Below are 12,311 nucleotides of genomic sequence, written 5' to 3'. Positions count from 1 at the left end.
GGTGGGACATGCCCGGAACACCTCACCTTTTTTGTGTAGTAAATAATGAGGCCAGTATTACTTGTGTAAATCTGCCATAAGTGGTTTAGATACATACAATAAATTTAAAAAATAAATAAAGAATTGTGGGCGGCCCAGTAGTCCTGTGGTTAGCACGTCGGCTTCACAGTGCAGAGGTACCAGGTTCGATTCCAGCTCCGGCCTCCCTGTGTGGAGTTTGCATGTTCTCCCCGGGCCTGCGTGGGTTTTCTCCGGGTGCTCCGGTTTCCTCTCACATTCCAAAAACATGCGTGGCAGGCTGATTGAACACTCTAAATTGTCCCTAGGTGTGAGTGTGAGCGTGGATGGTTGTTCGTCTCTGTGTGCCCTGTGATTGGCTGGCAACCGATTCGGGGTGTCCCCTGCCTACTGCCCGAAGACAGCTGGGATTAGGCTCCAGCACACCCCGCGACCCTAGTGAGGATCGAGCGGCTCGGAAGCTGAATGAATGAATGAATGAAGGAAGAATTGTCAAACAGCGGCCATTCGGTCATGTGTGTTGATGGTGGCCAGTTGAATCTCACTTGTTCCCCGGAAATTTGAATTTTGCTATCCAAGTTCATGTGATACAACATGGCATTTTGATCGGCAGTTCTACAATATCCGCAAGTTACAATGATGCTGACCTGCGATTACAATTTGGGATTTCAGCCTAACTAGTTGCAGACGGTCAGCCGCTCATAAAAATTACACAAACAATTACAATGAAGTTGCGATGTTGTGTTAAGCATAAATCAAACATCATCAACTCTGAAAATCCTGTTCAAACGACATATAATCGAGGACACGACAGTGCAAAGAGTTTTTCAATGTTCAAGCTGAGAAATTGAGAACAGGATGGTGCCATGATTGAGTATAAAAGGAGCTTCCCACATAGCTCAGCCATTCACACACAAAGATGGGGCGACGTTCACCTCTGTGTGTGAGTGCTGGACATGGTTTGCAAATCAGTGGATTCTGTTTGTATTTATGTTTAACACAATGTCGCAACTTCATTGGAATTGGGTATGTACTTGAGAAACCCCACACACTGCATGTGTTTGGCCACGTCGCTCCAAGTGCAGTAGGCTTAAGATGTCAAATAGCAGTTTCTTTGTGTTTTTGCTAAAGAAATCTTCAAGTTTCAAGACAGCATACATACCGGAGAGAACCACCTCAATTAGGTCTCCCTCGTGGATGTCCTCAGTTGAGGTCAGCCTCTGCAGGATGTTTTCATCATTTAGGTCATGGCGGAATAGCAAGATCTTGTCGTACATGCCAAAGAAGCCGCATTCTGGGAACTAAAGAGAAAAGACTGGTCAGCTGGAAATACCTGGAAAGGCTTGTACAATAAATGACAAAAGTCATGTCCAAGGCAGAGATCATGCAGATTCATGTCAGCATTGCTCTGTTGACAACAAAAACAAACAAAAAACAAAAAAAAACTATTTCAGAGAGCTTTGAAAATTACATGGTGATAAAGATCACTTCTGACTTGTTTGGTCTGGTCTAGACAAGGACCGTCTATCCAGCTGCTCATGAGTTGAAAGTTGTGTGATTGAGGAGCAATAAAAGAGTAAGGGCGAAGCAGTCAGCAAGAAGGAGAAAGAGGAGGTAAATATCCTGAATCGAGTGGTGGAGAATTACAGTTCGGTAAGTAAAGAATCAGTCAAATATGAGTCACTTCCTATACAGATGCGCATGTATTTTAAAGCGACACTTCGGTCAAAGCAGCAAAAGACAAATCAAATGAACATATGGACACATTAATTGGTGGTACTGCCCTCTAACCTCCTTCCACTCCATTTTCAAAGACCATAAAAGAATCATATTTTCAAGGATGGAGGAGAGGATGTGGTACCAGATCAAAACCAGATGCATGCATGTTTGGAATTGTCAATGGTATTAAGGAAAAATCCCGGGTACTATGATTGTACTTGGAGCTTCATTTCAATGCCATGCCAAGCGCAGCGCCACGGCGGATCTAACAGCTGTTTCCGTGTGAACGGGGGTTGCACACAATGGGTCGCATGTGACAATGCAAGTGCCACCAGAGAGGACCAGGGCTGGCACTGACTATGCCAATACAGCATGTTAAGACACCTGCAGATTCATAGTTGCCAAGAAGCAAATAAATAAAATTTTAAAAGACAGATTAATAATGGAGTGGTTTTCTCTGGGTACTTTGGTTTCCTCCCCCATTCCAAAAACATGCATGTGGCAAGCCGACTGAACACTCTAAATTGCCACTAGGCAAACTAGAGTGTGAGCGTGGATCATTGTTCGTCTCTGTGTGCCCTGCGATTGGCTGGCTACCAGTTCAGAGTGTCCCCCGCCTACTGCCCAAGGACGCACGCCCCACGACCCTTGTGAGGATAAGCAGATCAGAAAATGGATGGATGGATGGATGGATGGATAATGATGGAGCTTGAAAAAAATGAGTGTACTGTATCACAAACATGCATCAGAAGAACATTTTATATTCTCAATGCAAACTATCACCAAAGCTTATGATCACACAGTCTCTCGCTCAAGTACATTGCATGTGCCTTTAGGAAGAAACAAATTCCATGTCACTGCTTCTCCCATCCACATACCTTGAAGGCTCCCCTCATTACCCTTTGAGGTGAACAATACTGTTTACCTTAAACCTTCAAAACCATTGGCAGTGAGCAAGGGGTGGGGGAGGGGGGTGGGGGCATCCTTCCTGTGGTGACTGTCGTGTCACAGAGAGAAGTTTTCACTCGGCTGACATGCCAGCTCTCAAACTCATACCCCCCCCCCCCCCACACACACACACGCACGCACGCACACACACACACAAAATTGTCAGTGCAGCTGCCAGCTGTAGCCAGCACCTCTTAGCATCCAGTGCAAAAGTTTCCACAGAATTCAGGTCTCATTCCGCACCAGGAGCAACCGCAGGGTGAGAGGGCACAGGATAATTCTTTTGTTCCATACATCATTAAACCAAGTGGAAGCCAGGGGTGCAAGAACAATAGACTGGCAAGTTTCGGACACATTCCAACACGCCGTACCTGAATTCATACTCAGGTCACATGCTGCTTCCTTCCTACATTTAATACGACCATATGCCAGTGGAAGCAAGTTATTCATCATCATTCTCCCGTACACATATGCACATCCTTTTGCAGCATCACCAACACATGGCATTCGATACATCTTTAGAGACAGAAGTGACCGGGCATGTCTTTTGTCATCTTCAAACAGAAATCATTTGAACTGAGTGGTCGCAACCACATGCACACCAAAGACCCCAGAGCAGAGAATCTACTTCTGAGGTCCACAAAGTCATCCTGGAAAGATCAGTGGACAAGAGCTTTGCAGTAGTAAGCTTTTGTGAAACGATCTGATCTACTATTGACATGCTAAATCCTGTTATGAGCAAAGAGGACAGTGTTAAGACAGTAGAGGCACATGGCAGCTGGCGTGTGTGAAATGTAAAACATGACTTATTTCAAGAGAAGCCAAAAACAAATTAATTCAAGACTAATGATTACAAACAACACCAAGACAGAGTCATGGAGGGGCACACTGTATACCCACCAGTCACATTTTCATTCAAACATTCATTTTCGGAACAGCTTTATCCTCCCTCACAAGGGTCGCGGGGGGTGCCGGTGCCTATGCCAGCTGTCTTCGGGCAGTAGGCGGGGGAATCCCTGAACCAGTTTTCAACCAATCACAGGGCACACAGAGACGAACAACCATCCGTACTCACACTCACACCTAGGGACAATTTAGAGTGTTTCATTAACCTGCTAAGCATGTTGGGAGGAAACTGGAGTGCCTCTGTTACAAGATTTGTAGAAAATAGGACAAGAGGCAAAACACAATCGCTATTTGAAAAAATGTAATCATTTGACAGCATTTACTACAATCAAGAGGCAGCCAGGCAATGAGTTCCAGAGAAGAACAATTGGGTTCTTTTTTTTTTAAATAACATTACAGTGTTATGCAGTTCAGAATTGTGCATATGAGCATGTACCACTTGTGAAGTGTGGCAACGGTGGGTGACAAACGGGAATTGTTAGTGAGAGCAGTGGACTGCCACTGACAGATGGCAATTTGATTACAGTAAGGTAAAGTATGCTGCTTGGCCTGAGGCTAGCTCACACCTTATTTATGCGGCAGGAATTCCCTATGATGTGTAGGGCATGGAAAAGACCTGCATTAGTTTGCAGTTTACGAGTAAAATGTCATGAATACTTCCTCTGTGCATCATCCGAACTGCTTATCCTCATGAGGGTGGTGCATGTGCTGGAGGCTATCCCAACCATTTGCACTAACACCTAGTGATAATTTAGAGTGCTTCCTTAACCGACCATGCATGTTTTTGGAATGTGGGACGGAACTGCAGTTCCTGGAGAAAGAACTATAACCTCGAAATGGCAACAAGGAAAGCGCCTACGGCCAAATACCTCCAGCGAGTGAGGCAAGTCCTAAGAAGCCAGCTCAATGGCAAGAATAAGACCCGGGCAATAAACAGCTATGCCCTGCCAGTGATCAGATACCCTGCAGGAATAATAAGGTGGCCAAAGGAAGAGATTCAGACTACAGACGTTAAGACCCGAAAGCTCCTAACCATGCATGGAGGGTTCCATCCCAAATCCAGCACCCTGAGACTGTACGCAAGCCGAAAGGACTAGTGAGTGTGAGAGCCACGGTCCATGATGAAACATCCAAGCTCCATGAATACATCAAGGAGAAGGCTCCAACAGATGACATACTCGGAGAATGTCTCAGATAATGGGGAACAGAATATGAGGCGCTGGAAGAGGGACCATCATGGGAGGACAAGCCCCTACACGGGATGTACCACCGGACCATAACTGAAGTGGCTGATCTCGAGAAGTCCTATCAGTGGCTAGAGAGGGCTGGCCTGAAGGACAGCACAGAGGCACTCATCCTGGCTCCTCAGGAGCAGGCCCTGAGCATCAGAGCCATTGAGGCCCAGATATACCACACCAGACAAGACCCAAGGTGTAGGTTGTGCAAAGAGGCACCTGAGACGATCCAACACATAACTGCAGGGTGTAAGATGCTGGCAGGGAAAGCCTACATGGAACGCCATAACCAGGTGCCTGGCATAGTCTACCGAAACATCTGTGCGGAGTATGGACAGGAAACCCCAAGGTCAAAATGGGAAACACCTCCGAAGGTGGTGGAGAATGACAGCGCGAAGATCCTGTGGGACTTCCAGATCCAGACAGACAAGATGGTAATGCTGAACCAACCAGATATTGTGATCATAGATAAAGGGCAGAGGAAAGCCGCTGTAGTGGATGTAGCGGTCCCAAGTGATGGAAACATCAGGAAGAAGGAACACGAGAAACTCGAGAAATACCAAGGGCTCAGAGAGGAGCTGGAGAGAGCCTGGAAGGTAAAGGTGACAGTCGTGCCTGTGGTGGTCGGAGCACTTGGGGCAGTGACCCCCAAACTGGATGAGTGGTTGCAAAAGATCCCGGGAACAACATCTGACATCTCAGTCCAGAAATATGCAGTGCTGGGAACAGCAAGGATACTGTGCAGAACCCTCAAGCTTCCTGGCCTCTGGTAGAGGACCCGAGCTGAAAGAGGGACGGACACCACCCGAGGGGGGGTGAGACGAGGATTTTTTTTTATAAATATATATATACTGTATATGTTATGGATACCAAATAATCCTCTTGCTCATAGAATCCACAGAATGTGCAAGCACCACCTACGTCTTATTTGTCATTGCTGCCATACCTTGCTATCAAAGATGGCCAATTTGTTAAGCATGCATGCCGCCGATCTTTCAAAAACCCCAGATATTATCTTGACCCATCTCAGTCACAAACATTTTCTGCGAGTTGTTATTCTAAGTCATCCATTCTGGGTACCAGAGATCCTTTTAAGGCATGTCAACAGGACAGACCAAACTGGGAACAAAACTAGCATTAAATTCTCCTCTACCACCTGAGTGAAACTTCTACAACCTTGTTGTGCTGGTCAGCTATCAATCTACTGACAGTTCAGCAAAATTTTACATAATGACCAATGTAATCAGTTAAAAAGAATGGTGTTTCTAAGTGAAATGTTTAACCACAGTCAGGAACTAAAAGACACTGGTTCACTGATTTAGCCTCAGGTGCAGAGATGAAGAATGTCACAAGATCAGTGTGATGCAAGGTGCTATTACAAGATGAAGACAAATGTGTCCTTTGCTTGTTAATGTTCTTTTTGTAAAAATTATTCAGACTAATCACATTACCCGGGAAATCCTCCAACACAAGTCAAGCTGTTGATATTTTTTTCTCTGTAGATTGCGTTAGAAGACTGAGTTGAACTACAGTGTATGTCACGTCACAGCAGCACTGTTTTGATTTACAACAAATTAAGTGGTTTGGATAATGGATGGGTGGATGAATGGGTGGATGGACAGACAGATGGGCGGAACTCCCTAAAAGTAGGTGCTATGTCACAGTGTCCTGTGATGTATACTTTATTGGGAAAAGAAGGTATTTCGCATGGGGAAAAAAATAATTTTGATTGGCTCATCAAAGAGGTGCATTGAAGCATTAAAATATTCAAAACGTCTGCTTGAATTCGAAACATTGGCTTCTGACTACGGAAGAGTTTTTCTTTGTAGTTTAAAATCGCTTACCTGAACAAGAATCAGTTATTGCAACTTTTGGTGCGGTAAATAAACACTTTGTCGAAATCATTGTTGTGGCGGATGACACATACTAAATAAGGTGACAGTAATGTACCAGAAGTACTTGCTAACTGCCCAAAAAGTAGAAGAATGCAAGAAGAAGAAAAATAAAAAGTGGTGGGAGTCATGGCAAAAACCTACCAAACCCCAGCTAGCTTTCTCGTTAAGCATGCGGAAAAAGATGAAGAAATAGAAACTTGGTCAGCCGCGCACGCGCTGACATCCCGCTGAACGTTGAAAAGTCTCTTGCCGCGGAAGCCACGTATTAGCAAAGGGCAAGAAGACTCCCTGGCTGCAGAGCCTTGCCTTGTGGGCAGATATGAAAGCATGCACATCGCTTGAAATTTGTAAAGTTACCCTTCTTAATAATCAAACAGCATGTTGCCTACCGGGCAAACAGGTCTGTGGAAGACGCAGTCAACATAGGTCTGCACTACATCCTCGAGCACCTCGACAGCACAGGGACCTATGCAAGGATTATGTTTGAGGATTTCAGCTCTGCGTTCAACACCATCATCCCGGAACTCCTCACCCCCAAACATCTCCACCTCGGTGTGTCCCCTATGATCTGCCAGTGGATCCTCAGCTTCCTGACGGGACGGGCACAACAGTTGAGACTGGGAGCAAAAACATCATCAACACGCACCACCAGCACTGGAGCCCCACAGGGATGTGTCCTCTCTCCACTGCTCTTCTCCCTCTACACAAACGATTGCACCTCAACAAATCCAGCTGTCAAACTCATAAAGTTCGCAGACCACACCACGCTCATCTGTCTCATCAAAGACGGCGACGAGTCTGCGTACCGCCAACAAGTGGAGCTGGAGCTCTGGTGCAGCCGACACAACCTCGGGCTGAACACGCTCAAGACTGTAGAGATGATCGTGGACTTCAGGAAATATTCTTCTCCACAGTTGCCCCTCACACTATCCAACTGCCCTGTGTCGACCGTCGAGACCTTCAAGTTCCTGGGAATCACAGTCTCCTAGGACATGAAGTGGGAAGTCAACACCATCTCCATCCTGAAAGGGGCCCAGCAGAGGATGAACTTCCTGAGGCTGCTGAGGAAGCATGGCCTGCCACAGGAGGTGCTACGACAGTTCTACAGGGCAGTCATCGAATCAATCCTGTGTTCTTCCATCACGGTTTGGTTTGGGGGCGCAGCAAAAAAGGACAAAATCCGAATTCAACGGACAGTGGAAAAAAATCATTGGCACCGCCCTACCCACTCTTGAGGACTTGCACACTGCAAGAATGAAGACAAGGGCAAGGAAAATCCTCCTGGATCCCCCGCACCCTGCCCACCACCTTTTCCAGCTACTCCCCTCAGGCAGGCGCTACAGATCCATGCGCACCAAATCCAGTAGACACTTAAACAGCTTCTTCCCTCCAGCCATTAACTCCCTAAACAGTCACTGATGTACCTATTTGCATACCTATTTGTCATGTCCTTGTTTACGATGATACTAATGCAACGTGTTATACCGGAGACAAATTCCTTGTGTGTTCTACATACTTGGCCAATAAATATGATTCTGATTCTGATTCCAATAGCCACAAAAAGTGTACTTACCGAAAGCTTATAATGGCTAGGAAAACACTACTTCATCAGTTGATATTTCAAAGAAATGTGAGCTACACTAAAGCTATACAATTCTGTATGAAACTAGAAAAAGAGGCCTGAGAATCACCAAATTACTAAAGTATTTCCCATCAGCAAAAACACATCAAACACAAACAATTAATTGTTGTTACATTCGTTGATTGATGATTATGACATTGTCCAGAGTTTTTGGAACAACCTAAAGACAGATTATTAATTCAATTCGCAAGAAGTGAAATGTTTATACAATTTCAGGGGGAAAAGGGTGGGCTACACCATCTGTACACTGCTCAGTTCATTTAGCAAATTGCTATAAGTGTTTTGCCAAGAGTTACAAAACACTGTGGCTCAACTAATTACAACCAATGACTGGTTAAGAAGCTGCACTGAACATGCTTCTACTCGACAGCCGGTGTATGGAAGAGGCATTTTCCTGGCCTGCGCCAACGAAAACATACTACATCTGGAGGGAGGAAGTTCAAATGATAGGCAGTGAATGTTCGCTTGTCTCAAATACTTCAGAGTTCATACACAAGAAGGAGTCTTGTTCGATTGAAGAAAAGTGTTAACTCATCCCGTCTCCCCTCAATACATGCATACATGCATGTGACAGTGGGCCAGGACAGCAACTCCACATTCACTGGGCCTGCCGCATAAAGGAAACCTAATGAGGAAGGAGAACAGCCAGAGACAAGCTGCGACTTTTTCACTTTTGTGGGCCGGCTTATGTTCCAGCCATGTAGCACAGAATGCGTCATGGTTCAGGTTTAGCTAGTTAATGCTATGCCAGGGTAGAATGAATAAGTGTTCTTCCACAATAGTACATAATTTGTTTTATATATCTTATCCTGGCAAGGGTTGTGGGTGAGCTCGCGCTTTAACTACAAGCTGCCTTCGGACGAATGAAAGACTGTACAAAGCCTGAATGGTTGCCAGTCAGTTGCAGGGCACATATACAGTGTAAGAGCACCTGCTTGCTGGTGCGATCTGATGCCATTTACATATGATTTGATTCGTCAACTAATCTTGAAGACTAGTGGTGATTTGGGCAAAACTGAATGAAAGACCCAACTCTGGATATGGAAAGTATTGTGACGCAGTAAGGTGATACCCACCTTCTTGTTGGCTCCTTGGTACAATATGGTTAAAGAAACAATATGTAAACAATGATAAAAACAACAGAGCATATCATGGAAAGGAGCATTAATTAGTCTTTAAGACACTTACTGAAAGAACAATCAAAAGCTGAAACTTTGACTACACTTATCTCATCAAAGTTACACAAGAGTAAAATAATATATATATTTTGTTATTTCTTCCTTTTATACCAGAATGACATAAAAGAATGTTAAAATGTTCTGTCCTGAAACAATTAAACATTTAATGAGGGAAACAGTTTGACCCTTGAATGGATTGTACATTGGTTCCTAATGGAACTAATGTTCAGAAATATGATTAAATCGGTCCAGTGTCCCAGATCTGTTACACCAAAGTGCTTTCATGCTATCAGTTTTAAATTAAAAACTCATTTTTGTGTGTGTTCACATACTACACATCAGTGTACATTGTGTGCTTGTTTGGCCATCATTCAAATAATGTAGGGATTCGAACTGCCAATAATAATAACTGATAAGAGCTTGAATTAATATGGCGCCTTTCAAAAAATCCAAGTTGGCTGTATTTCAGCCGGCCACAACGATGGGTTCCTGACCAAACTCTTTCTGAACTCACACCATGTTGCTTTAAGGCTCTCCAAAGATAACCCCACAATTATTACACACGGCCTTTGACTATTGGAATTAAGAGACACAATACTCTTCTGCAGTAATCTTCCATAGTAAGGGGCCAAGGCAATGAAGCAGAGAGGAGTTATTGGTGGTGAGATCACTGTTTGGTTAGTTGCCTTTGTATCCCCAATGAGAGCCAGGTGGATTTTCAGCCAGTCTGACTGTATGCTTGATGATCTGCACACTTAAAAAAATAAAAAATAAAAATAAATCAAAGCTGGAAAGTGAGACTTTTTTTCTATCAGAAATATCAGCATCAACATTATTTTAATGTTCAGTCAGTGACAGAAGCCCAGCTTACTTTTCTGTAGTTGTGTGTGCATGTCTACATAAGTATTGCGTGTGCTAACAGCGTCCAGGGACCAGGCAGAGAAGAGGAAGCCTGAGTCACAGGATCTAAAGCTTCTCAGGAAGAGAGCAAGAGTGATCTAAGACAAGCTTGGCTCGGCACTCGCACACCACTGATGAGTTATAGCTTTGCAACGATCCTCCGCTAGTGCCTCTGCCTGAGAAATTCAGTGCAGCTCATACTACATCTCACACTGGGCAATTTAACAGGTGATCTTAGGGATATTCATGCAAAGATTAGATTAAGATTAAGATGAGGATGTAGCAACATGCTGTTGTAGGTTTTTTTGGTTCCAGAAAGTGAGAGATTCACTACCGTACACATTGATAGGTTTGAATTTTTAAAACCCCTTACTCTTAGGATCACTTTTTTCATTTTTTAAAGAGGCCAAATTCCAACACTCGAGCTGTCACCTCTCTCAAAAACAGAGACAGAAAGGCAATATCTGCAAATGTTTAAACAGACGGGGAAGAATAATAGCAAGTGCAGTGGAGGGAGAAGCTATGTGAACATCGGCTGTACAGACTGTGCTGCCTCGCTGACCACAGCAGATTGGAGAGCAGGAGCAGTGAGAGTATGGAAACAAGGAGTGGCTCCAACGGGAACAAACCAACGACAAGTAGAACAGTAGAAAGAGATTCAGTGACAGACTGAGTGACACAAAGATTCTTAGTGTAGTGCATTTATTGCTGATTTTTACCTTTTTTTTCCTTTTTCTTAAATATATCTGTGTACAGAGGGTACCAGTCCACGGTGTGGTGGTTGGAGACCACTGTTCCAGAACACGCCATTTCTTTTTCTTCTGTTATTATTGTTGTTTCAACATTAATTGCACTTCCGCTGCCACCTTCCTATCAGTTTGACAGATCATGCACTTCACTGAAAGACAGGAAAGGCAAAAACTGCTGTGAAAACAACACAGAAGAAGTCATTCTACAACCTGATGCTGCCACATGGATCAAAAGTGTCAAACTGATATTGCTGTTTAGTCGGGGTGTGCAGCTCTCCAATAAAAGACAATTCAATATGTTTTGCCATTCATGGAGTGCGATACGAATCAATGACTTGACATTTTAAAGTGGAACGACTCGATTCCATACGGTATGGCTCAGTTTCAGAGGATGCCATGCAATGAGTTTCTTGTTCAAAGTAGACAAACATTTTCCAAAATAGGAATGAACTTGTCAGAACTGTTCAAATGGAATTTCCTTCGAAGAGATTTATCACAGATCTTAAAAGATGTGACTGAGGAGCTTTTTTTACTGGTTCGAGCGAAAGTCTATGGAGACTGGTTCATTAGTTCATGTACCGATACATTTACATGTATTGAATTAAAACCAATTTGCTGATTCAAATCGGTTTTCGTGACATCCCGATCGTTTAGCCACGGTACACAAATTGTCCTGTGCACTTTAACCATGAGTGGAACGTGTCATTCAATAGTTGGCTACATTTTAAGTAAGGGTTGTAGCATCATTGTCATAGTATGTCACAAAGTTGTTAGAATAACATTTTATTGTATCACTTTTCGACGATCGTGTCTCGCGTCATTTGTACATTTGTACAATACATAATAAACCTAAGATGCAAAATTAAACTTAAGAGTCAATGCAAATGTATAAATACCACTTAACACTGGATAGGTTGAGCATGTTTGCTGTCCAATTCCAGACTTTCCACAATTGGCATTGAAGAATGAGTCGGTTAACACACAGTCGGCGTACTTCTTAACGACTCTGTTTAGTTCAGATTGCCAGCTGGTTCAATCCAATGGGGCAAAAAAGTCATCTTATTAATGAGTACAACGGGTGTGAGGTATGCTATTCCAGTGAACACAATCTTCACTCATGG

General features: G+C 43.9%; 1 protein-coding gene across 2 annotated transcripts in view; it reads right to left on the bottom strand.

Moving 5' to 3' along the window:
• Positions 1–12,311, bottom strand: part of prkd3 (protein kinase D3) — a 41,440-nt gene that overhangs the window by 15,691 nt on the left and 13,438 nt on the right. For both annotated transcript variants that reach the window (XM_052086842.1, XM_052086843.1), the window contains exon 3: positions 1,181–1,319. In XM_052086842.1, the coding sequence (XP_051942802.1) occupies positions 1,181–1,319 (139 nt within the window). The remainder of the gene's footprint in view (positions 1–1,180; positions 1,320–12,311) is intronic.

Source organism: Hippocampus zosterae, chromosome 14, assembly GCF_025434085.1.
Source record: "Hippocampus zosterae strain Florida chromosome 14, ASM2543408v3, whole genome shotgun sequence".
Classification (NCBI taxonomy): domain Eukaryota; kingdom Metazoa; phylum Chordata; class Actinopteri; order Syngnathiformes; family Syngnathidae; genus Hippocampus; species Hippocampus zosterae.
This window is presented reverse-complemented; position numbering and strand designations above follow the sequence as displayed.